At 53.5% G+C, this 26904-nt stretch overlaps 2 protein-coding genes across 17 annotated transcripts in view; one reads left to right on the top strand and one right to left on the bottom strand.

Annotated features, from left to right (window-relative positions):
- LOC115517677 overlaps nt 1-26904 on the bottom strand; it is a 109701-nt gene that overhangs the window by 52399 nt on the left and 30398 nt on the right. The gene's annotated exons all lie outside the window — the stretch shown is intronic.
- The window catches only part of CACNG2 (calcium voltage-gated channel auxiliary subunit gamma 2), a 108954-nt gene that overhangs the window by 81303 nt on the left and 747 nt on the right, over nt 1-26904 (top strand). Inside the window, exons 2-3 of the mRNA XM_030320539.1 lie at nt 14174-14257; nt 25875-26015. Coding sequence (XP_030176399.1) covers nt 14174-14257; nt 25875-26015 — 225 coding nt within the window. The remainder of the gene's footprint in view (nt 1-14173; nt 14258-25874; nt 26016-26904) is intronic.

Here is a 26904-nt window from a genome sequence, read left to right as displayed (position 1 = left end):
TAAGGCTCGAGTTGCGATCGTTCCTTTCTCTAGGCATGACAAGACCCACCAGTCCTGTGACAACAATAATTACAGATCATGTGTACCGACAGCTCACAACACACACTGTTCTAAGAGCCTTACACGTGCATTAAACTTATGGAGCCCACACAAGGAACTCTGGAATAGGTAATGTTCCTTACCCCATTTTACAGAAAGGAAACTGAGGCCCAAAGTGGTTAAGCAACTTGCCCAAGGCTACATACACACCCAGGCATTCTGACGGCCCCGGTCCTGAGTTTCTAGGAAACTAGGTAACATTTACCCAATAGTTACTATTTAGCAAGCTTGCGAGCCTCTAGTAGAACGGGCTCGTGAATAGAACCCACTCAACCAGTTGACACGATCGTTGAATCGCATGATATGGAAAATGCTGGAGCAGGATTTCTAGTGAATATTAGAGAGTCTCCCGCACCCACCGAGAGAACAGAAAGTGTGCGGTTCGATCCCTGTCCTTGATGCACGCCGTTAGGACAATGACACAGAAACTCGTGAAATCCGAAATAACAAGACAGGCCAGCTGCACGAGAGCTGTCACGAGGCAGCCTGCGGTGGACGGCCGGATGAGTGGTCTTGGAGGTAAAAACAGAGCTGGAAGGAAAGAGACGCAGTTCTGAGATGCACCATCAGGAAAGGCTCCTTAGATCCTAGCTTCCAGGGGTGGAAGGCAGAATCATCTAGTCCACCTCCCAGCCATTAAAGAAAGGCTCTCTTCAGCATCCCTAAGACGCAGCCGACCGCTTTCAGCTTGAATGCCTCCAGTGATGGGTAGCTCACTACCTTAGGAGGCAATGCTGAAAACTACCACACTGGCTCGGGTACCCACCTGACATCTCCTGCCCTACACAGGACCAGGCAAGGTTGAGGTGCAAAGCTGAAGAAGATGCTCGTTGCGCCTGCACGATCCTGAGAGCGAGTGCCTCTTTGATTTGGACCCTAGGCACCTCATCTACTCCTGGCCCTGCCAGAACATCCCCACCCATGGCTCCCAGCTGTCCCTCTGGAGTAAACCAGACACTGTTTTAGGTGAAGGGGAGGAAAGAGTTTGATTCATCGGGGAGGGGAGCTGTAAGCAAAGGTGGGCACCGGGGCAAGGGGAAGATGCAAAGGCACAGCAGGGAGAGGAGAGTCAGGGCAGAGAAGGTGAAAAGCTTTGGGTCCCACTGAACATAGCTGGGATGTCTGGTTGTCCAGATGTCTGCCCTTTTTGCGACAGGCGCTGGGGGTCTTGAAGATTTCCAAGTCGGGGAGTGTGTTTGGCTTGAAAACAAGAGTGTGCTCGCATGAGCGGCATCCCCGGTCCTGTGGATCCTCATCACGTGAAACGTTTCTGTCCTCTTGGGTCAGTGGTTTAGATGGCATTTGACCACTTTGGCCTGGATCTCTGCCATGAAATCGAATGTGCCAAAGCAGGGAAAACGAACCATAGGGGGTTCGGAGAAAGCAGTTGTCAGAAAATGAAGGTGGATTATGCAAAGCAGAAAAGGCCGCTGGCATCTTTCTCTCCAAGGAGGGATCTGAACAACATACCGGAGATCTCCGTGAGATGCTATCAGGAAGGAGCGTCCCGGGGCACCTGGGGGGCTCAGTCGGTTAAGTGCCTGACTTTGGCTCAGGTCATGATCTCACGGTCCATGAGTTCAAGCCCCGTGTTGGGCTCTGTGCTGACAGCTCAGAGCCTGGAGCCTGCTTCGGATTCTGTGTCTCCCGCTCACTGCTCCCCCCACCGCCCACCCGCCTGCTCACACTCTGTCTCTCTCTCTCTCAAAAATAAAAAAAGGGAAGGAGCATCCCTCAGATGGCAATGTCCACAGGGCCGGGCCCCATGATCTTTGTGCACGAGGTAGGGGAAGGGACGCTATCTCTGCGGGAATTTTTATTTCCCTCGCATTTATTATGCGGCAGGCACGGTGTCCAGCACTTTTTGACGTCTTGTTGGGGTTTACAACAACCTTACCCCAATTTTCACAGAAGGAGATAGAAGCTTGGGGGGTGGGGGGAGTGGGACGGAGCCACGTGCATCATGCCCAGTCTCGTTCACTACGGGATGCCCGTGCTCACCAGCCTGCACCTCTGCACGGGGTTTGCAATTTCCCGGGTGGGTTTATTAGTTCTCGTTTCATCTATTCACTTCTACCATCAGGGAAGCAGGACCGCCCCCTGTTCCCACCTGGCAGATCAACAGACCTCCGCTGACTTCACGACCATCCCTTCTCTCCATCCCCACTGCCCCCACCCCGCCCGGGCCTCCACCATCTCTCCCCTGGACGCCTGCCACAGCGATCCAGGCAAGGGGTCCTGGTGGCTCCAATGGGGCTGGTGGCTTCCAGTCTCACCCTTCCCTCACATTCCCCACTTGGCCACCAGTACCAACATCCTAACATACAAGTCTGGTCACATGTCCCCCTTGCTTAAAACCCTTCATTGGCTCCCCACTGCTCCTAAATTCATACATTAAATGGCTTATTAGGCCTTGAATAATCTGACTGCAGCCACTAACTCTCCCAACTGATTATACGCACACGCACACACACACACACACACACACACACACACACACACAATTATATCCAGCACAACCATCTGTCCTTCAGACAGACAAAGGCTCTTGGCCTCAGGATCCCGTCCTCTGTCTCTGGTTAACCCTTGCTCCTCTCCCTAGCACCTTTCTTCCCTCCCCTCTTTCATCTGCCACCTTCTACTTACCCTTCAGGGCTCCTCTGAGATGAGGCTTCTTCCAGGAAGCCTTCCTGACAACCCACCAGCACCCAGACTGAGCTATGCACGCTTCTGTGCACCCTCCAGGGTTCCATGCTCTGCTGTGACGATATCACACAGGGGTCACCTAGAAATCCACTGCCTGGAGTCAAATCTCAGCTCTTTTGATCACACTGGCAGTAAATCCTTAGATGCATTCCTTTACCTCTGTGCCTCCGTTCCCATGTCTTTAAAAAGTGGAGAACATGGGGCGCCTGGGTGGCTCAGTCGGTTAGGCGGCCGACTTCGGCTCAGGTCATGATCTCACGGTCCAGGAGTTTGAGCCCCACATTGGGTGCTGTGCTGACAGCTCAGAGCCTGGAGCCTGTTTCAGATTCTGCGTCTCCCTCTCTCTGACCCTCCCCTGTTCACGCTCTGTCTCTCCCTGTCTCAAAAATAAATAAAACGTTAAAAAAAAATTTTTTTTAAGTGGAGAACATAACAAAAGGGGTTTTTTGAGGATTAAATATAAAGTGCTAAGCCTGGCGCCTGGCTCATGGCGGCTTCTCCCAGAGGCCAGTGATCACCACCCCTGAGTCATACAAGTTAATTATTTGTCCCGGTGCCTCTTGGACTTAGTTCTTGGGGACAGAGAATCCTGCTGTATCAATGTCCCCTCTATTGCGGTGCCCAGTTCAAACCACCACACCTCGTAGGCTCTCAGTAAAAGTTGAGGACTAGCAGAAATACTGAATGCGTCAAAAAGCGTACAACTTGCCCAAGATCACATGGCTAACGGATGACAGAAAGAGGGACCAAATGCGAGTGCTCTCAGTGGCAAGGCCACCTTTCCACTACACTGTAAGGCCTCTCAAGATGAGGCAGAGCTGCTGACACATGACGGTATTTATTCATCACCCACCTGCCCCTGGGGTCCTGGGGTTGACAGAGTCATTTGAACAATCCTGTTTTGTAGGATCTATGCGTATCCGCTCCCTGTGCTCCCTGGGCATGCCTCCCCCAGGGAGCTCTCTTGACACAGCAGAGTAATCCCCATTCTCTTCAATGAGTCTGTGAGCTTCTCAAGCGCAGGAGCTGTGTGTGCTCTATCCGTGTCCCCCACCCCCACCCCCAATGGGCCCCAGCAAAGACAACAGCACCTACTAGCTAGCAGGCACTGAACAAGGCCTCTCAATACAGCGCTCTGGGAAATTCTCACAACTCTATGAGACAGGTCCCACTGCCTCCCCATTTTACAGATGAAGAGACTGAGGTTCAGAGGGCTTCCGTGGTGTAACGGTGATACAAACCCAGCTTGCCTCCAGACTTGGGCTAACCACTGACCTTCACGGCCTCCCTAATAGTAGGAGCTACACTAATGGATCCGTATTTCAGGAAGATTCCTTCACGGCCTGTGACAACACCCAGGCCTACAGGTCGATGTCACAGGGTGCTTTTAGGTTGGCTCATTACCTGAGCAGAGGGTCCTTAACCTCATCAGGAGCAGGCTTTCCATCACAACGTGGCATGAAGTGTGTCTGAGCTTTTCCTGTCTCCACGGCCGCCTCCAGTGTCAACAATGGCGGGGGACGGGGGACAAAGTTGCAATGAGGGCTCTTGACGTTCAGGACCCAGATCCTTCCACCTCCTCAGAAGCCAAGCCCATTTCCGTCCAGTGTAGGGTCCTGACCACCATCTCCAGCTTCCCCACCCCAGCCCAGCCCAGTCCGTAAGCACCTCGGCCCGCTGGTCTCCGCCTGGATCCATCACATTCTTCCTGCCTGAGGTCGAACCCCCATTCTTTCCCCTCCTTCCCGGCTCCCTTTGTCCAAGGCCGACTTCCCCACAATGTCCCGACTCCCCTCATCCCCCGCCACAGCTGGCATCCTGAACAAAGACGTTGTGAGAAACACTGAGACGCCCCTTCATTCATTCATTCCTTCAGTAACTCTTAGTGATATTTAGTGAGCACTTGCTATATGTAAGCACTGAGAGTTCAACCGACTGTGGTTAGCATTAAATCCACACAAAAGACTATTTTAACGTGTATGATTATGTTCATTAGGAATAGTCTTGGCTCCCGAGGCTTTTTTTTTTTTTTTTTAGGTTTTTAAATTTATTTTTGAAAGAGAGACAGAGAGAGAGAGCGCAGGGGAGGGGCAGAGAGAGAAGAGAGAGAATCCTAAGCAGGCTCCGCACGGTCAGCACCGAGCCCGATGTGGGGCTCGAATTCACAACCCGTGAGATCATGATCTGAGCCGAAACCAAGAGTTGGATGCTTAACGACTGGGCCACCCAGGCATCCTGTCAACTGCAATGTAAAGGATGGTTTACTCCCTCCTCAGCACACAACCTTGGAGGTAAGAGGCCCAGGGCTGCTGCAGTTCCGTGGCGGCATTGCCCCCATGCCTTGAGCCTATTTCTACCATCCTGCCGCTCTCCATCCGCAGGGTGGCTCCGTGGTTCAAGACCGCACCGGAGCTGCCCAAGCCAGGGGCCCACAGACGGCGCGTCCCACCGCTGAGGGTTCTTTCTCAGAAGTGACTCCCACCCCCACTGCCGCTGCCATCCCATTGGCCAGAACTCGGTCACGTGGCCACCCGTGGCTGGGACAGCCGCGCAAATCCACGGGGAAACGTCTGCGCGGGCAAAATATGGCAAGGCAAGGCAAACGCTGGGGTAGGGAACCCTGGCTGCGCCACCGCGAGGTGTAGAGAGGAACTGTAAAAAGAGCCCCTGTGTACTCAGCACCAGACTAGGAACTAGAACATCCAGTGCGTCGAAGCCGGTCCTGGGCCCTCCCTGCTGCCACCACCACCCCCGCCCCCGACTCCCCCACCTCCGGTCCACACCCTCTTGAATTCCGTGGTCGGGGTTGCCTTGCCTGGCTTTACCGGTTCACCGCTTGTAAACGATCGTCAGCCTAGTTGTACAAGTTTTTACCTTTGTGAAAATAGAATCATACCATAAATATATATATTTATATATTTATATATAACATCTAGATGTTATACATATGTCATATGTATATATATATATGTTATATATAAATATATAAATATATTTAAAAATATATATATATATATATATATTTCTGCAGCTTGATTTTCTGTTCAGTATTATGGGTGTGGGATTCACCGGTGTTGACACGGGTAGCTGTAATCCATTCGTTTTCACTGCTGTGTAGTATCCCGTTTTATCAACATACTCCAAGGAGTTAGCATTCTTCCGACAACAGAACCGTGGGCTCGTCCCAGTGTTTTGCCCTTACAAGCAGGGCTGGGAGGAACATTCGCACGCACATTTCCTCATGCCTACATGCAAGAATTTCTCCGAGGCAAATTTCTAAGAGAAACTGCTGGGTTGTGGGGGGGATACACATATTTTCATATTGTCAAATAGGTTTTTAATAAGCCAGGTGCAAAAGGTGGTGGCGATGCCCCAGGGGCTCTAATGGTTTGAGACAAGTGTTCATCCATTTAGGAGGATGGAAATGTGTAACACACTGCCTGCCCGCAGACCTGGCTGGGCACACATACGCACACACAGACTCATTCATTTATTGTCCATTTGTTCAATAAACTTTTGTCATGTAGCCATTCTCATCAATTAGAAGCCACACCATCAGTGTAATGATGATTCTTCAGGAGGAAAGAAACACAGTGCAGTAAATGAATCCATCAATTATAAGACACATTCTAATTTCAGCAACACTGAAATGTGCGTGTGAGAGCATCTTAGAGTCAAGGGAAATATGGTACCTTCAGGGAATTCTCTAGAGGAAATTCCGCCCTTAGGAGCTTACTTGTTCCCAACAATACCCTAACAGAGGTCATGGTCAAAGCAGACACAAGGTGCTTGAAAGCCTTGCTACCCAATCCCAACTGTGGTCCACTTGGGAGCTTGTGAGAAATGGAGTCTCAGGCCCCGCCTCAGAACCACTGAGTCAGAATCTGGCTTAACATGAACCCCGGGCGATTCCCATGCCCATTAAAATCTGAGAAGCAGGCAGAGACCCATAGGGAAGAGAAAGAGTCTTTCCAGTTGAGGGCAATCAAGAAAGGCTTCCTGAAAGAGGCATCATTTGAAGAGGAAAAACTACATCTGTGCTCAGGACCTCTGGGAGGTGAGCTGGCGGTCGGTGGGCCAGACACCTTACCCCCTTCTCATCCCGCCCCAGGGGAACCTGAACGGGACCTAGCCCATAGTGGGTGTCTGAAATAATCCAATGAGTGCATGAACGAATGAGCGAGCTCACAGACAGCCACACAGGCTGCTTCAAACCCTCCAGCACCGGCTGCCGCTGGCATCGTGCTGGCGGCTGGGGGTCCCAGCCAGGGAAGAGCCCGGCACTGCCCACCCACCCCAAGGTCTCCTGAATCCCCGCCGGCAGGGAGGGCCCAGCCAGCAAAGCGAAAAGCCAGGAGCAGAAAAGGCTGAAAACACAGAGAAAGCAGCTCCCACCAAACCCTTCATTTGCTTCACTTAAAAAATTACTTAGCCAGCCTCCTGCCGGTGCCTCCCCCCCTCCCTCTGAGCACCCGCCCCGCTCTCCTTCAGCTTCTCATGAATATGTGGGAAATAAAACGGCGTCTGTTCAGCCCCTAATGACCAGGTTTATGAAGAGCTTATTGTATCTCAAAGAAATGAGACAGCAGTTGGTGTTGTGAGATATTAATGTGCTTTTTACAAAGCTGATGAAACCTCCTTTAAACTACTTAATACCTGCAAGCTGAAATTTCCAGTCTGAGAGTAAATTCCCGGAGGCAGAGCTGAGGCAGAGCCTCAGGCACAGCCCTTGGCCTTTCTGTCTCAGCTGGGCGGGCAGTCATTCGGCTCTGGGGTCGGTGGGGCACTGCTGCCCTTTGGGGTGGGGGTCCAGTAGAGATTTCGTGATTGTTGGGGGCCTTGGCAGAATAATCCTTTCTAGTTCACAGTGGGAGAGTCTCTCCCACATCCTCCTGCTCTAAGAGCTCAAAGTCAATGCCATTCTGGGGAGTGGGGCGTGAGATGCTCCCCCCTCAGTTCAGCCTGGACCCCCAGCCCCCCTGGGGACGTGGTCCCTGTCCCCTCTCCTGCCCTCACCCCCACCCAGCCAGCCCTCTACATGGGACCCATCTTCTTGTAAGTCTCCAGTCCCGCTCTGACGTCACGCGTCCACCCCGGCCGACCCCTCACACGGGTTGCCCTTGATCCAGCAGGTGTGCTGGTAAATGTCTGGCAACTGGCTCTCCGGGCAGGGAAAGGGGACCTCGATCTATCGTACGTGCCAATTCTCAGGGTGCGAACCCTCCCACCGTGGCTGCCCGCGTGAGTGACCAAGAGACTCTCACGAGCAGCCGCCGGAAGCTAGTGCAAGCCTGCTCCCGCACACCTCTGCCTCTGGGCTCCCTTGTACCCCCAACTCCGGTCCAGGGGACCTTCCCCGACCCTCTTGTGTGCCCCGCACCCTCCCTGCCTTTGCTCTTGCTGATCCCTGTCCTAGAAATCTCTTCTCACCGCCCCCCTCCCCGACCTCCTCATCACCCTCCGACACACACATGCTCACTCTCACTCACACACTCACAGTCACATGTGCCCCTCCTGTGCGCCCCGAGACACGCTCTGCTTTGTCGCCGCACAGACCCTGCTACACCACAGCGTCTGGCATCCATCTCCCCCCGCACACTACACGTTCCGTGGGGACAGAAAGTATATGTTTTTCCTCCGTGTCCCCAGCAGGTTACACCGAGCATGGCATACGGTTGGCGCTACACAAATCTTAGCTGAACAACTAACTCTGCTGTCATAAGGCCTCATACATTTGGCTATAGAGTATGTGGGACATTATATTCTAGTAAATTCCGTGCTGTCTTCCCCCCCCCCCAGACTGAGAGCCCCCGAAAGGCAGGGAATCAGGTTAGATTTCCCTCCACCGCCCCAGTGCCAGGCACATGGTCAGCCCTTAGTCCCTACCTTGGGGAGAGAGCCTGCCTAAGGACGAAGCCAACTGAGAGGAAAACCAGAGATGGGGAGAGAGACCCCAGATTTTTGAGCACCTGGATCCATCTGTGCCTGAAGCCGTATCAGTCCCTGGGCTTGATGAGCACCAACCTGAAAAAAATACAGCAGGACCCTAGGCTGGCATCAGGAAAGCCAGACTGCGCCACTCTGCACTGACTGTTGTGACGTCTCGAAGATGTTCTACCACATTTCAACTCCAAACAGAGGTGGCTGAGTGCTGCTGACGCCACCTCCCTTTCATGAACCTCAGCACCTCTTCGTTCGGACTGAATCCGTGGCCACAGAGCTTCAAGTGCTCCTGGAGACCCTTTACGCCTCCAGCCCACCCTCACCGCCTCACTGCTACCGTTAGCCTCTGCCCCAATCTCCCACCTCACCCCCCACCCCCAGCGTTTCAAATCCCTGCCCAGGGCTCCTCGGCATTTGGTCCAGAGGTCAGGAACCCCTGCTCCTAACCTCTTTTGTGCTCACTCATAGAAACCTGCCTGTCCCTTGAGGACATGACTCACAGGGCTGATAATTCACAGGGGGTGTTTTATTGCCTCTTCCCAAAGGCCCTGTCTAAAACTCATCCAGTCTTCTCTTCCCCGACTCTCTCCTGCCCAGTCCCAACTTGGCATCCCCCCCATTCTTTGAGGAGGTAAGCACGGGCCCACCTCATTCTCCCAGGCCACCCTGCAGCCATCTTGGATTTCACGAGCAGTCAGACAGCCTTCCCAGTACCTGGCCTTGAACACCTTGCTCGGTGAGCACATCTCAGTCCCAGCTTGCTGGTTGTTAACTGCTGAAATCCTGTGTACCCAGGATTTCAAGCAGCCCCACTAAGTGCAGGAAGAGGGCTGTACAGGGGTGGCTCCCGGCTGTGACAGATAGAGCAAGGAGCAGCTGGGACTGAGGCCCCATCTCCTCTCCCCACTTGCCAAGAATTGGTGGAGGGCTGAGCTCTGTGCCCCGGGCCTGGCAGCTCTCCAAGCCCTGGGCCCAGCGAGGGCCCCAGAAGAACAGAATCTTCCTACAGCCGGAGTGGCTGGGCCAGGCTGGGCATCTCATCACCCATGAGAGCACTACCTCTGAGGTTTCCGCTCTTCTCCTCCCCGCCCCCCACTCCACCACCCACAGGGGCATCCTTCCCGGCCTCCTAGGTCGCCCAGCAGGAGGGCTACCTGCTTGGAGAAGGCCTCCAACACGATGGCATGGGACAGGGTAGGAGAAAATTCTGTATTTACTGAGACAAAGTAAGTCTTACTCCAACAGAGACATGTTGGAAGCAGCTGGTATGGTTCCCTGCGGCAAATCGTGGTCCAGACAGGACCATCATTTAGCTAGAAAGAGCCTCACACCAATAGTTTCTAAAAACAACCAATGATTTGGGGTTTATCAGAATAATGTGATGAATGCTTTGCGTATCATCCTTAGCTTGGTAGGCAGCTTCCTAATACATACTTAACTACGTATAGAAAATAAAAGTGAACGTTTAGTTTTGTCTTTTTTTTTTTTTCAACGTTTTTTATTTATTTTTGGGACAGAGAGAGACAGAGCATGAACGGGGGAGGGGCAGAGAGAGAGGGAGACACAGAATTGGAAACAGGCTCCAGGCTCCGAGCCATCGGCCCAGAGCCTGACGCAGGGCTCGAACTCACGGACCGCAAGATCGTGACCTGGCTGAAGTCGGACGCTTAACCGACTGCGCCACCCAGGCGCCCCTAGTTTTGTCTTCTATATTTATTGGTATGACCTTTCCGATTGCTAGAGACTTTGAATGTCATCCCTACCTCCACCCGACCCGAGCCACCCAGTTCATGGTCTCATCCTTGACCGTGACATGACCAATAGCCACGTCCCCTCAATGATCTCAATCGCTGGCCCCCACTTTCTGACTCTCATGCCCAACTTACTCCCAGGAGCCCCCGGCTCTGGCAGTTCTTTGACCCCCACCCCACCCTAGGCTTCCAATGCATTGACCCCATCACCTCTTCACTGCCTCCTTCCCCAGCTTAGAGTCTGACCCATCTTCATAATCACTGCCTCCCCCACCCCTGCTCTTGGGCTCATTCCACAGACCCCCACCCTGGTGAAAGGCAACCCTCCAGCCAGACTCAGCCACACCCTAGATGTAGCTGGGCCTCATCCCCTCTCACACTGCATTGCTCCCTCGTCTCTCCAGCTATCATGCCTTCCCTCTCTTCTGGAACATTCCCACCAGGATCACTCATGCCTTAACATCTCCCCCAACACAGAATGGACAGCAGAGCAGCAGACACCCCGCCAGCACAGTACAGGAGGGGCAGAGGGGCGTTGAGGGAAAGAGACAACAAACGATATGTTGGAGGCTGGGGCAGCCAGACCAGCATGTGCAAAGGTCCTGTGGTAGGAGGGAGCATGCGTGACAGAAGGCTGAGATGGCATGTGCACAGAGAGGGAAGTGGGCAGGAAATAAGGCCAGACAGAGGTTGGGATCAGGCCGCTTTAAGATGCTGAGCTTTCCTTACAGGACTGGGAAGCTATTGAGCATTTCAAGCTAGAAGTGGCTTGATCAGATTTGCATTTTCAAAGGATCGCTACGATTACTCTGTAGACAAGGATGAGAGGGAGTGCAAAATGACCAGTGGGGAGGCTGTCACGCAGAGAAGCCAGGATGGTGGCCTGGCTGTGGGTGTTGCTGCCAATGGAGAGAACTTGACAGTTTTGAGAGACACTGCGAGTGAATGCAGGCAGGACGTCCTAAGGGAAGGGACCTGCGGTCAGGAAGAAGAAATGTAGGCAGTGACAACTGGGCTCAGGCTTGCATCGGCAGCGATGGAGAGGCATTCACTGAGCTGGTTGGTGCCTGCAAAAGACCAGGTTTGAGGGGAAATGATCATGAGTTCAAATTTGGACCTTCTGGATACACAGTGCCTTTAAAACATCCACCAGGAGACATCAGATCGGCAGGTGGATACCAGGTCTGGCCCTCACGGGAGAGTCTGGACTGTTGGTGACCTCACACAGCCCCTATACAGCATCTCTTGAGCCCTTCCTGTGTGCCAGGCACCGCGCTAGGAGCTCATGGTCTAAAGATCACTGGGGCACGGCCCGTGCAGAGAAACAGCCAGGTTGCAAGGGAAGCAGGTATGGGTGCGGGCTGCTAGCATGAAACGTGGGGCCCTTAGAAGACAGGGTGGAGGCACCACCCACAAGCCCTTAGTCTGGGATTGAGCAGTGTCCCCAGTTTGTTGTTGTTGTTGTTGTTGTTGTTGTTGTTGTTGTTTAATGTTTATTTTCGTTTTGAGAGAGAGAGAGAGAGTGAGCAGGCCAGGGGCAGACAGAGAGGGAGACACAGAATCCGAAGCAGGCTCCAGGTTCCAAGCCATCAGCACAGAGCCCGATGCGGGGCTTGAACTCATGAACCGTGAGATCATGACCTGAGCCAACGTCAGCCACTTAACCGACAGAGCCCCCCAGCCGCCCCGTGTCCCCAGTTTGTTAGGAGTCTCGGGGCCCACATCTCACCTCCTGCACGGATTGCTTACAAAGATGCCCGGCACCAGATTGGCACTGATGAGATATTTGCCAGCTTGAGTTGAAAGCAAATGAAAGCACTTTGCAAAGCACTTTTCAAATACACTGATTTGTAATTTTACCAATAGGGAGGAGATTTTATCCTCTTAGCAGCTAGACTCTTAGCAGTAGACTCTTCTCAGGTCCTAGAGGGAGTTGAGGCCTCCTGGGGATGCTTGAGGAGAGGGCGGAGAAGCAGGGTGGGTGGGCAAGAAGGGTTCTGCCCCAGGGGAGCATTTCAAGCGAAACGCTGTGCTCCTGAGTCCCCACAGAGCTTCAGTGAAGTTACCAGAAGTCTCCATATCCTCTGGGGAATCGTTTTTCTTGCAGAAGTCAGGAAAGGGGGTGAATATGGTACAGAGACAGTGATCGGGGCGATCAACCATCTTCTCTGCAATATGTCGCATAAAATAATAGCCTTAGAAATGCCTAAAACGCTTCCCTTTATAGAAGTACACCTGTATCGTATAGAAGCAGGTGTATATGATATATACACAGGTCTATGTAGGAATGCCCTAAAATTCCTAAATCATATCCGTACTACATGATAAAACCTACTTTATGGGATATGAAGGTTCAGCACCCCATAGGAAAACAGATTGCTAACACGGACCGAGAACTGTATTAATTAGGTTATATTAGCTACTGTCACAGAAAAATCCCAAATGTCAGTGGCTGAATATAGTCAGCATCCAATTCTCCCTCACAGCGATGCCCCCAAGCACTTTTACCGACGTGCCAGGCACTCGCTCTGAGCACTTTATACGTGTCAGCTCATTTAATCCACGAAGGAAGAACTCCTTTGATCTCCACCTCTCAGGTGAGGAATGCCAGGCTGGACCCAGGCCACAGGAGCTGCCAGCATGGGTTTGCCTATTTATTCGTTCAGAGAAAGTTCGTCTGCTGGTGCAGTCGGGGGGGGGGGGGGGGGGGCGGTACGACCGTGTGTGAAACTGACAGAGGTTTCTACTGTGGCGGAGCAGACCCGCTTGGCAAGCTCCAGCCCACAAATCAGCCCTTCACGAAGACCACATTCACTTCACAGTCGTTGGTGGAGCCGGCTGGGACCTTGGGTTTTCATCTGAGCCTGTGTTCACCTTCTCGGCCATCTGCCAGAAAAGATTGAGTCAAAAGGCCTTCGTTGGAGCCCTGGATCTATCGTTTCCTGACCACAAGTACTTACTCAGATCATTTAGCCTCCCTGAGCCTCAGTTTCTTCATCTGTGCAATGGAAGAGATAATAGTCCTCTCACAGGCCTATGGTAGAGCCAGAATGAGTCGTAGTTCAAGAGCCTGGCAGTGGGGCTCAGCCCCCACTGGGGGCTCAACCCCTCCCCATCATCCCCACCATCATCCTCCTCCCCTGCCCAGAGCAGCTAGGGGCTGGGCACAGTGGATTCCAGGCCCTGCAGATGGGAAGGCACTTTGCAAGCTCGTTTAAGGGCTGTGAGAACGTTTGTCGGCATCCGTGTGGGGTCTGTCTTCTTTGCACAGCGATCTGCTCTCTGGCATGCAAAATGCGAGGTGACTCCCAGCGGAGCTGGGGCACAGAGGCGGGTGTACTGACGGGTTCATCAGCCTCCTCCTCGGCAGTCCCCAGCCCCGAGCCAAACCTCTGCTGCCCGCCAAGCTTCAGCTAATCCTCAGAAGCCTCGATGCAGGGACGGAAGGCTTGGTTTTGAAGTCGTAGGCCTTAGATCCTTTCCATTGCACCGCGGGTGTGTGTGTTTTGATTCACCAGGCAGATGTCCAAACAGACAAAGTGATACCTTCCTTCAGGGGCCGGGGAGAGGGCTGAGCCGGCTTCAGAAGAGCCAGAAGTCAGCAAGAGGCCAGTGGGTGCTGAGCCCCTGGAAACTCTGATGTTTCACGTGTCCTTTCTCCTCTTGTTTTCCAGGGAACTTCAAAGGTCTCTGCAAGCAAATCGATCACTTCCCAGAGGATGCAGATTACGAAGCTGACACAGCAGAATATTTCCTCCGTGAGTGCATGCAATTTTTTCTCCCTTCTGGTGGTGGGTCCAGTCCTTCTAACCTCCAGAGCACCAAAGGCCAGGACTATCCAGAGATCCCTGTATCAGCAGAGGGCAGGAAAAAGCTGAGCCTCGCTCCTTTCCTCCTGTCTGGAGGCCGAACCTTCATGCATGCTGTTCCCTCTGCCTGTAACCCTCTTCCCTCCCCTTTGTCTGATAAACTCCTATTCATCCTCCAGGTCCCAGCCTGAAACATCACCTCCTCCAGGAAGTCCTCTGTGCCCCTAACGGGTTCCCAGAGCGCAGCACATTTATCATGCTGTGGGGTCCCGATCTATTTGAGGAAACATCTCCCTGGCAGTCCCACCAATTATGTTAAGCCAGGGACCCACCCTATCTCGTTCACACGTTCATATTCCCAGCCCAATGCCCTTCACATAATAAGCGCTCAGTAAATATTTCTTGACTAACTCAATGAAGAAACTCATCAGGCAGTTTCAGATTGGAACTTCGACCGAGAACAATACATGAGATTTTTTTTTTCTTCCCCCACAATCAAGTCACGGTTAAATCCTGAGGTACATGCTGTGACCTTAAATCCACCTGAGGCATATTATCAAGAGAAAGCATTTTGAGTCCCAAAGAAAACTTCTCAAGAACCAACAAAAACTAACAAGGTAAAATGCTCCCTGAGAAAGGGATTTCCAGGAGAGGGGCTGAGGGTCCTTGACACCTGGGACAGCAAAGCCACCCAAGCAGAAGTGGGTGAAAGCTGTGCTCCACGCTCTCAAGAGGCTCTTCTAGAAGAGGTTTGCTCTCCACCAGGAGCGTCCCCACCTTCTGTCCCCGCTGACCTTCCCAGCCGCATGGAGGCCGCTAAAGCCTCCCTCCCATCCGCCTCCCCCCCGCCCCCAGCAGAATGGCTAGCATCACTCTCTGATCACTTTTATGGAAAATATAGGAGGCATTTCATTACATGGATCACCCTGTCTCTTTCAGTAACTACTCTTCACATCAAAGCCAACTCTCGGGTCAGCCTTAGAATCAACCTGGTTTCATTGAAAAGCCCATGGAACATGAAGTCAGCCCAGTGGTGAGGAAGAGAAAGGAAGGGAACACGATGTAATTTATAGATTTCTTTTGAAAGGGAGAAAAATATCTTACAATGCTCATCATTTCCGGTTATGAACTCCCGAAAGGCACTGCTCTTAAATGGAAGTCCTAAAAGACGGGTTGGGCTATCGTTCCCCACTACCACGTCCGGGGCTCTTGCAGGAGCAGTGCGGTGGCATAAAAGCGGGCTGAGACCTAGGCCAGAGCCTGCGATCGGTGCTGGGGAGATCAAGGTGAAAAATACAGGCGCAGCTCGTGGCCCCAGGCAGCGCCCAGCCTGGCCGGGAGGCCCCTCAGAGAAACAGCTGGCCTCAGGAGACGCGGCGCGGGACGGATGCGGCCTGCTGGTGGCGGTGGGAGTAGGGGGACCACAGCCTAAGCCTCGTGCCAGGAGCCACCCTGGTTGAGCACAGTAAGGATGTGATAATCAGCTAGAGGGCTCAAAGGAGGAACTTTGTCTCCTTCATTGCTGTGCCTAGAACAGCTTCTGGAATAGAGCAGATACTCCATAAATGTTGTCTGTTACATAAAGGGCAGATATAGGAGTCTTCAGTGGCTGTTTCTACCTACTCCATACCTCCATAGCCTCATTGTTTAAGAGAGAATCACAGAAAGTGTTTGGTTCACTGGGGTGTCCCCGGACAAAAGACCTGAATTGGTTAACTGCTGTTAACAGGGCAGGATTCCAAGGGTCTGATTTAAGCTTACTTAACCCAACAGTATTTTTTGAGCATTGTAACAAGAGTCGGCAAACTTTTTCTATAAAGGGTCAGACAGCAAATATACCAGGCTTTGTGGGCCATACAGCCTCTGTCCCAACTACTCAATGCTGCCCGTGGAGTCTAGACATAATGGAAGCCAATGAGTGTGGCTGTGCTCCCAGGAAACTTAACTTCATTTACAAAAACAGGCAGCAGGCTGCACTTGGCATAGTTTGCTGACCCCTGATCTAGACTACGCTAATCTTGGGCTAGGCAACAAAAGTAATTCTGGAAAGCCGGAAGACGGGAGTTCCTATCCTTATCAATAGAGTCTAAATCCTAATACATTCTAACTAGATGGTCTCATTCTTCATAAGCTCTCGAGATGCTAGAAGCCAGGGATCGATCGTTCTTCTATTCCGATCCCCAGCCCCACTGAAGTGGGGAGGGGGGCGGGGCTGTGTCTGGAGGTGGGCGGGGCTTCAGCCGGCTTCCAGTTCGGGGGTCGGTTACACCCATTCTCACAGCGCACCTGCCACGTGGGAGGCCGTGAGAGGGGCTGACGGCGCCCTTGTCCCTGAGGGCTCACTATATAGAAACAGGCCGGTGAAGGTAGCGTGAATGCCAAGACGCAGGCAGGGATAAAATGGAGTGTGTGGTGCTGAGGGAGCCTGGCCCCTAACCCCCAAACCGGAGATGATTCCAGAAGCGTCCCCTTGAGAAAGCGGCACCAAGGCTGAGACTGGGCCTCTAGAAGCATTCGCTCATTTACTCTTGAGACATTCACTGAGCACTCACTCCGTGCAGAGCCCTGTTGTCAGTACAGGGGACCCAAGGGTGAACAGAACAAAACCGGTGCCTCTGTGAAGGTGACATTCTCGCGGAGGAAAGAAGCAATGGGCAAGACCACAAATAGCCCCCTGAGACGGTTCCAGAACTGGCTGTGAGGGGGTGGAGAGTGAGGCGGTGGGCAGAGGACAGGTGGGGGGTGTTGCTGAGGACAGGTGGTGGGGACAGCTTCTCTAAATGAGGAAAAGGACAGAGCCGAGAGGACTTGGGGGAAGTGCGTGCCCGAGGGGGGACTGGTGAGAAAGCAAGGGCCTTATTAAGGCGGGGGGGGGGGGGGGGGGGCGGGGGGTGTGGGGATCAGAGGGGAGGCCCGGCTGGCTGAGCGCAGTGCAGGAATGGAAGACATTCCACAGCACGAGGTCCGAGAGGCGGCGGAGGAGCCCAATCGGGTGTCATTCTAAGTGCGACGGGAACCGTGAGCAGGGGACACTGATGTGGAAGGTCCGTTCTGGCCGCCGGCCGGGGCGGGGGCAGGGAGGCCAGTTGGCCGCTGCTGCTGGCATCCTGGTGAGAGGCTATGGCGCCTGGACCAGAGCGATAGCTGTGGTGGCGGCCGGAAGTGAGGGGCTGTTTGGGAGACACGGCTGAGGAGGGGGGGAGGGGAGAGCAGGCGCTTGGGGGTGGGTCCTGGGGCCGGACCCCAAGGGGTTTCCAGAGGACAGCAGAGGACTGGCAGGAGGGGCAGGGTGGGGGGCAGGAGACCCAGGAGGGTGGAAAGGGGCTCAGCCAAACATTCTGGCTTTGACTGTTCGTGCCCGGCCTGCCTCACACTCGGAGGGCAGCGGGGCGGGCAGGGTGGGCTCCAGAAAGGTGGCAGGAGCTCCTGCTATCACCAAGGTCAGGGGCACAGTCTACTGGACTCTGCTCAACCTAAGGGCAGGATCTGTTCAGAGGCTGACACAGGGCCAGCACATTGCTGACATGGACGGAAAGAGGCCTGACCATGTGTAAGCATGGGGCTGTGGGCCTCTCCTGGCAGAGCTATAGCTCCCGAGAAACCCATTGAGTATCTTCTCCTTGGCTCTTTGGGCCTGAGGTCCCAGTACTCGGGAGGCCAGGAAAGATCTGAGCTACCCATGGGCCGTGGGTCCTTTTTGCCTGCAGACAAAATTAAGACGGGCCTTCATGGTGCTTGCAAGCTACAACAAACGAACTTCACAAGTTAATTATATGGTCTGTTAAACTATGAGGAGGGATACGGAGAAAAATCCAGCAGGAAAGGGGGATAGGAAATTCCGGGGAGAGGGGGTTGTCCATAAAATCCTTGTTGTGAAATCTGAGCAAAGACCTGAAGGAGGTGAGAGGGAGCCATGTGGAAATGTGAGGGGAGAATGTTCCAGGCAGAGAGAACAGCAAGTGAAAAGGCCCTGAGACTGGAGCCTGGAATGTTTGAGGCGCAGGAGTGAGGCCAGAAAGACAAGAGTGGAGTGAGCAAGGGGAAGCCAAGGAAGAGCCAGCGAAGAGAGGCCCGGGGGCCCCTGTGGGTCCTAGAAAGGCTGGGGGGTTGCTCTGATTGAGGCAGGAAGCCATCAGAGGGTCTGAGCAGAGAGTCCCACTATCTCACACTTTACAGGACCCTCTGCTTGCTCCGTTCACAAGAGACTGAAATCGGGTAAGGACAGAAGCAGGCAGAACAGTTAGGAACCTACTGCAACAAATCCAGACAAGAGACAGCGTCCTGAACCCAAGTAATAGCAGTGAAGGAGGTGGGAAGGGGTCAGAGCCTGAAAATATTCCCAAGGGATTGCATGTAAGCTTTCCTGAGAGCCTACCTGTGGATTTCCCAGGAAAGGAAGGTGTCAAGGTTTGAGTCCAAGGCTGGGATTGGGAAGAATCGGAAGCTCAGTGTCGGCCACATTAAGTCAGAGGAACCTATGGGACTCCCTGGGGAGACGCCTTGGGGTCTGGGGCTCACGGGACAGGCCCTGGCCCAGACAGGAGTTTGCCAGTTGTCAGCGGGTGGATGACATTTACAGCCACGAGCCGATGAATGGCCCGAGGCGGTGGTGCAGAGTCTGAGCCCCAGGATGCCAAGGTTTAGAGGCCAGGAAGAGGAGGAGGCCCCAGGGAAGGGGGCTGAGGGGGTGGCAAGTGGGTGGCCCGGGTCACCCCTACCATCCCTGCTCCACCAGCTGGATGGAGGACCTAGAACAGAGGAGGAGGAGAGAGCAAGCCAGAAGGGCTGGACAGGAGCGCAGAGCTCATCTCCTGGGATGGCAAGAAAGTGGGGCTCACTTGCTCTCAAGCCATCAGACCAAGCTTCAGGCCTCCTGGGGGGCCCAGCAGAAGGAAGGCGCCCCATAGATATCTAATGGGACGAATGAATGAATGAATGAATGAACATTTTTACCCCCAACCCCCATGGGTATTTAAGGAGTTCCAAAGCTTCTCCTGAACACAGAGTCCAGGGACTTTCTGGTGACAGGCCCTGGCCACCACCCGGAGCCTCCTGACATCTGGGCCCCACGAAGGTGTGGCCAGTGTGGCTCTAGCCCACCTGTCACTAGCTTGCCCAGGAACAAATGATGGCCAGACTTGTTTTGCCCAGCCCGCTCTGGGGGGCCATCGATGTGTCTGCCACGGTGCCCCAGCCCCCGCCCATCCTTATCCTTACCAAAGCTTGCGAGCGGGTGAGGAAGAGGCAGAGGTGGCCCAGGTGTGACTTCCTGTGACTGTCAGTGTGTCGGTCTTTGTGCACAAGTGTGTGAGTCTGTGCTGTGTTCTGTGTCTTTTGGTGCCCGTGTGTCCGCGCATCTGAGCGTCTGTCTGAATGTGTGTTTGCTCGTGTCTGCTGCGTGTCTACAGGTCCCTGCAGGCTGTGTGTGTGTGTGTGTGTGTGCGTGTGTGTGTTGTGTCCAGGAGATGGGAGCTGGTATTTCCCATTGGTCACAGTGTGATTGGGGCACATCCCAAGCCACCACCCCTAGTCACTCACATCCATGCAGCCAGAGCAAACATTTCTCAAAACGGCTCCGACCTCGTGCATTCCACGCACGCTGACACTTTGAATTCTGTCCCCCTTCACTTCTCTAAGTGCTGGTGGCACCCAGCACGCTGACTTCCCCACCTAGTCCTGACTCACAACCCGCACTGTGATCAACACCAACCCAGGGCCCGTGAGAAACAGCAACAGTGCCTTCTGCCAAGATGAGAAAACTAACATTTCCTCATGCTTGGCGCGTACCGGGCGCTCTTCTAACTGCTTGAAATGTATTTACTCCTTACTCTTCATCGCAGGCTATGAGCTGGGTGTGCTTGTGACCTCCCTATGGCAGGGGGGACAACTGAGGCTCAGAAGGGCAGGGGGCATGGCCGGCGGAGGCACGCAGGGCGCCTCTCTCCTGAGTTGGTGCAGCTGATCACCAGCCCCGGAGACAACAGGGAATGGGACAGCATCTGGCACCGCGCAGATGGCACTCCCCAAGGAAGCTCCGGGGCTTCTGGAACTCTTTTCCGTATGTCATTAGATAGAACACACCTGACAACTTTATATGTTACCTGTGTTCCCCTTCACAACACCCCGGGAGGTAGGTGCTGTTGGTGTCCCCATTACACAGGCAAGAAACTGGAGGCACGGAGGCCACACTGCCGGTGGGAAGGCTGGGACGGGGCTCCAAGGAGGCCCCGTGTGGAGCCTGGGCTCCCAAGCCACCGCTCTCAGCTTCTCTCTCTCCCCTCATCCATCGTCATCCGCTTCCTCCTTCCTTCTCCCTCGCTCTGTCCTTCCTCCTCTCTCTCCCCTTCCCCACCTCTCTCGCACCCACGCTCACACACACACTTGTGGTCCTGGCCACCCCATCCAGCACAGCGGGGAGGGGAGTGAGGGACAAAAGCCCAAGAGCCCAGCAACCCCCCCCTGAGCCAGCTCCTCGCTGATCCTCTCCACTTAGAAGGGGAAAAAAAGCCCAGGTGGGATAACAGACATAAAGAGTTGAGCACTGCTCCCGGAAAATAGGGAGCCCGCCCTCCATATACCTGGTAAGACTACCGTTTTAATCAAAGGCCACAAGTGGCACAGGGAACAGGTGAGACTGTGGCCTGGCTGGCTGAGTGGACCCTGCGGGGAGGTCTGGGGGACACAGGGCCATCAGAGACAGACAAGACCCTAGAGATCACCTAATCCAGACAAGGAAGCGGAAGCCAGGCATACCACGTGATTTGCACGAGCCCCTGCTGGGCCATCACTTCACACCAGGGTGCCCGGAGCCTCAAAGTTAAGCCCTCTGCTCTTCCACAGGCAGGTGCATCTGTGCCCCACCTCTGTGTCTACAACCCCCCCCCATTACAGCTTCAGCCCACCGCAGCTCTGTGCCCCAAGCCTGTACCTCGTGAGCCCCCCACCCTGGCCTGCCTCGTTCCCTTTAGGGCTCCCCAAGCTCTCCCGTGGCTCTCTGCGATCCAGAATCTTCCAGTTCCCTGAGCAAGGATGCTTCTCCAGCCCCGGAGCGCACACACGCTGCTTCCTCTCCCTGGAACACTCCGCATCCCGCCTCTCTTGTGCCCTGTTAGCTTCTCCTTACCCTTCAGATGCCAGGCCCAGCCTCACTCCCTGGGGGAAGCCCTCCTTGATGCCCACGTGAGCTCAGAGGATGCTCTGAGGGGCAAGACGTGCATGTCTGAAAGCAGGGGAGGGCGGTGGTCAAGACACACAGGCCCTCGAGGCTGACTTCCTGGGTTCACAAGCCAGTTTCCCCACTTCCTCGCTGGGCGGACTCAGACAAATGGCTTAACCTCTCTGTGCCTCAAGTTTTAGCTGCCGCTTGACGGGGGCTAACCAACGTACTTATTTCACGGAGCTGTAATGAGAACTGAGTTAATAGATACACAGTGCTTAGAACAGCCCTGGGGTACACGAACCACTCGATGAACACTGGCCATCTATATGTGACATCAGCCTGTCACATACCTTCATGGTGCCATATGGGTACCTTTCTTCCATAGCACTTTATCCTGGTTGATAATTACATAGTATCTGTGTTATTACCTGACGACATGTATCTCCTTCATGAGAATGTAAGCCCCATAAAGACATGGCCCAGGCCTGTTTTTGAACCCCTGTGTCTTCCACGCCCAGCCTGGAAGTTGGTACAGCGGCGGGCACTCGATCTGTGTTTATTCATTGGACCCACAGCTAGTTAAAAGCGAAGCATCTCCCCACTCCGGGACCATGCGGCCCTTCCCCAGTACAGCATATTATGTTCTCAGCCAGGAAATGTCCAAACTGCAGCTCGCAGGCCAAATCTGCCCCCCCCCCCCCGCACTGTTTTTGTAAATAAAGTATTATTGAAATAGAAGCGCACTCATTTGTTTACGCATTGCCTGTGGCTGTTTTCAAGCTACAACAGCTAAATTAGGTAGTTGCAGCAGAGAACATATGGCCAGCAAAGCCACAAATGATTATATTTACTACCCGTCCCTCTACAGAAAAAGTCTGCCAATACCTGCTTTAGGTATTTGTAACCTCCTTGAAGCCAAGGCCATGGCTTCGTGGGGCTGGTGTAAGGTTTAAATGGGTTTATCCATGTAAGGCACGTAGGATGCTGTAGGGAGAGCTCCAGAATTGTTGGTAGGGACTGCAGAGTTCCATATGCTTACTCATAGGAGATCGATAAATATTTGTTCATTGAATAAACCAGATACTTTCTGCTCCTCGCGATAGACTTTAGCACTAAAACTACCCCAGCTTCAGTGGGAATCAAGGCAATTCGTGGGGAAGAAGTGTCTGGATGGAGGGGGCAGGACGATAGAAATAACAACGATTGTACCGTTTACTGTACCCTTTCTAGGGTAGAAACAGGACAGCCATGGTCCAATGTAACCTTGACAACAGTGCCTCTCGAACTTTCGCGTGCACGTGACTTGTGTTACGTGCTTTTGCAAAAATGTAGAATCTAACTCAGTAGCTGGCAGTGTAAGACCCAAGAATCTGCAGGCTCTAACCAGCTCCCCCGCGATGCCCAGGCCCCTGGCCTTCCGACTGCCCTGTGAACAGCAAACCTTACATTCCCGGGAGCTGGGTATTAGGGTTATTTTTCCCATTCTCCAGGATGCAGAAACAGACTCAGCCAGGTAAAGACCCTTGGCCCAAGGACACATTGTTAGGGACAAGGCCCGGTCTGAGCTCAGATGTGACGAACTCCCAAATCCCCACTCAGCCTATGACACTGCCTAGAGGGAAAGAACTCTTTCGAGAAACTTCTCCAATGTAAGAGTCCCTGCTTGCTCTAAAGCAGCTTCCTTGCCCAGCCTCCATCTGGGTCTCCCTCTGCTCATCTGAGCCACTGCCACTGCCCCCTTGGAAGTCACACCAACCTCTCCTTCTTCCTTCTTGCCGTCACCCCCCCCCCCATTCCCAGCTGGTCAGGAATCGTATCCACACAGGGAGGGCAGAAGCGTGAGAAATCATCTGATGGTCCACACCCTCTTTGCACATGGGCAAACCAGAGAGGACGAGGCACCTGTCTCAGCCACACAGCAAGTGAGTGGCATAGTTGGGACCCTACATCCAGATCTCTGGACTCTGCAGCATCCCTCCCAGGCTCCTTGGAAGCCCCAGAGGGAGAGTACAGGATGGCCCAAAAGTTGGGCCGATCCGGACTTGAATCCTGACTCACTAGCTGGGCTGCCTTGGGCGAGTTACTATGCCTTTCTGAGCTTTAGTTTTCTTGTCTATAGACGGGGGCTAAAAAACACAGCCCATGGGGCTGTTATGAGGATTAAATTACAGAATGTATGTCAGGTACTCGTTCAAGGCTCGACACAGAATGGTGCTTATCAAAGATTCTCTCCCCTCTCCCCTTGTGCTTGTGAAGATGAGGATTCAGGCAGCATTGACTGTGCAAGACCAGGTACCTTGCAATCATGTGTGCGCGTGTGTAGGGATGTGCGGGAAGGGCGACCAGGTTGGGGACATAACGGTTCTCTTGAAATGACTTGCTGGGGGAGAACACTCAGGTCTGGGGGGAGGTGGCCCATCCGTCGGCGGGAGAAGGGAAGCCCGATTGCCCAGGAACCCAACTGCACCCTCTGTGTGCCTCCTCCTCTGGCCCCGGCTCAGGTTCACCTTTCTTCAAGTCCCCCTAAAATAATCAACTCACCCAACAGCATCAGTAAGCAGTGTAGACTTCCTAAAGATCCATGGGGAAGAGAGAAGGGGGGTTTTATGCCACGCATTGCAGCACACTGCCTAAAATCCTCTTAGAAAAATGCCCCGAGTTCTATACAGAAAAACTCTCTTCGCCACACTGCCCCCCAGAGGGGTGGGGAGCCAGGGGAGGCTCGACCCCCGGCACCTTCGTCTCCAAGATGCACATCCCCAGCCAACCCTTACCCCCACCCCACGGCTGAGCCAACAGGCCCTCTAATAGGACCCAACTTCCTCAGAAGCCATTTAAACAGCCCAAACACGTAAAGAAAACTTCCTTTTCTTCACACAAGCTTCCAGATGGCTCTGCCTGGCCCACAGCTCAGGGCACGAGCAATCAGGGTTCTGAGGTCACTCGCTGCCTATTTGAATCTGGAGAGAAAAGCTCTTTTCCTCTCCAGAGACCCTTTAGGGAGGACCTCATCCGGACACTGTCCCCCACATACACAGCCTGCCTGCCAGGCCTGCCTCTCCCCCAGCTGCCTTCCCCTGCCCTCAGCCACCCTGCGTCCCTCTGTCCTCCTTCCTCTCACCTGCAGGTGGCAAATGTTCCTGAAGGTATTCTTTTCTCTTGCCTGTTTGTCAGTCCTTGCTTCTTATCTTATCCTGAAGGCATTTTTTGTTGTTGTTCTTCGTTTTTTACTTTTTCTTTTCTTGGTAACATGTCTGCTGCTGCTTCTTTCTGGAAGCCCTCCCCACACTTATTCACTCAGTGAGCCTTTACTGGGGACCTACTGCGTCTTTGACACAGAGGTGTGGTGGGGACAGAGAGAATAAAAAGAAAGAACTAAAAAAAAAAAAAAAAGGCCACAGTCCTTGCCCTCATGGGACCCCACGGCTTTATGGTAGCAGCATATGTAGAAACGGATTTTTCCTGTAATAACTATCATTTAACCAGTGTTTACCACATACGCTCCGAGTTTCATCCCAGTGCGTTATCAGAATCAACTCATCTAATCCTCACAGCAGTCTTGCAAGGTAGGCACTATTACCGTCCCCATTTTATAGATGAGAGAGTTGAGGCGCAAAGCGACAGCTTACCCAAACTTACACAGCTAACACATGGTAAAGCCAGATCCAGATCCAGGCTGTGCAACTCCCTCACCACTATAACACGCTGCCTCTCCTCGTGCCCCAAAGCACACAGAGAGGGACAAATAACTTTGCCTAAGGAAGTCAGGGAAGGCTTGACAGAAGAGGCGAATTTGAGTTGAGGGGTTTTTTGTTTTTTTTAATTTTTTTAATGTTTATTTATTTTTGAGAGAGAGAGAGTGAGAGAGAGAGAGAGGAAGACACAGAATCTGAAGGAGGCTCCAGGCTCTGAGCTGTCAGCACAGAGCCCGACACGGGGCTCGAACTCACGAACTGTGAGATCATGACCTGAGCTGAAGTCGGAGGCTTAACTGACTGAGCCACCCAGGCGCCCCTGAGTTGAGTTTTAATGGATGAATAGAATTTGCTGAGTCAAAAGGAACAGGAGAAACATTCTAGTAAGAAAAGTCAGTGCGTCAAAAGTCAGAAGCATGCAATTACATGACATGGGAAGGGTGCTGTGGCTTGACAAGAGGAGACATGGGGACCAGGAGGCATGAAGCCTGAGGGGGGCAGAGGTCAAGTCACACAGGGCCCTGTGGGCCTCATGAGGCCCTGGTTTGGTCCTGTAGGCAGAGAGGAGCCCCTGAAGGGCCACGAGCTGGGCAGTGGCTTGCTCCCCCTCCCCTTCCCCACTCCCACTCCCGTGGGCCACTCCCTCCCCCTAGCGTCCCTCTGGCTCACAGCTGTGCCCTTCTCTCTCTCCCTGACCCTCTGTGTTCTGCAGGGGCCGTGAGGGCCTCAAGCATTTTCCCAATCCTGAGTGTGATTCTGCTTTTCATGGGTGGACTCTGCATCGCAGCCAGCGAGTTCTACAAGACTCGACACAACATCATCCTGAGTGCCGGCATCTTCTTCGTGTCTGCAGGTAATGGCCACTGAGCTGCGCTGGGCCAGAGCCCAGGCCTGCCTGGGGGGAAAAGGCTGAGGCTGGGGTGCTCAGCGACGGGGAGGACTCGACAGAGAGGGGGGAGGGGGAAGAGGGATCTCCAGGACTGGCAACAGGTCATGTCATAGGGGAGGTGGATTGTGCTGGGGCTCCGGCCCCATAACAACGTCCAAGCCCCCCGCCGCCACGGAGTCCCCCAGGAACATCCCCAGACCCCGCCTCTCAGCCCAAATGGCCCATCTTCCTCCTACCTTTTAGAAAAGGGCCCAGATCCCAGGTCCCTCTCAGAATACTGGGCCTGTCCTCACTGCCCTGTCCCCTCACTGTCCCACTTGGGTGCAGGCAGGCACCTAAAACCACGTCCCTCAGCCCCATTACAGGACTAGTCACATTGCTACAGATGCCAGAGAAAGAACACGGCTGTGGGATGAGCCATGTAACAAGAATGAGGAACACTTAAGTAGTCCTTACCACACCCGGCCCCCAAGAGCCTCACAGGTATTAAGTCATTTAATCAATCACTCCCACAAGAGCCAGTCCTATCCTTCTCCCCATTTTACAGATCTGGAAACTCTAAGGTTACCTTGCCAAGGGCTTTGATTCCAGGCAGTCTTGGCTCCAGGAGCCAGTCTGAACCTCCTGCAATCCCAGCTTCAAATCTCTGTGCAGCCTGGAGCAAGTTACCTAACCTCTCTGTGATCCCTTTCCTCAGTTTGCAACGCCCTTGGAAAGCGCTCAATAGTGAAGGCAGGTAGCAGACCTCAATAAACAGTGTCCATTATCATGACTCAACGCGCTGTAGAATGCCTCTCCCTTCTCCCCCTCCACTCCCGCATCTTTGTCTCCAACTGCCCTCCCCTTTGTGGCT

Source organism: Lynx canadensis, chromosome B4, assembly GCF_007474595.2.
Source record: "Lynx canadensis isolate LIC74 chromosome B4, mLynCan4.pri.v2, whole genome shotgun sequence".
NCBI lineage: Eukaryota > Metazoa > Chordata > Mammalia > Carnivora > Felidae > Lynx > Lynx canadensis.
Note: the sequence above shows the minus strand (reverse complement) of the source record. Positions and strands in the feature narration are given on the sequence as shown.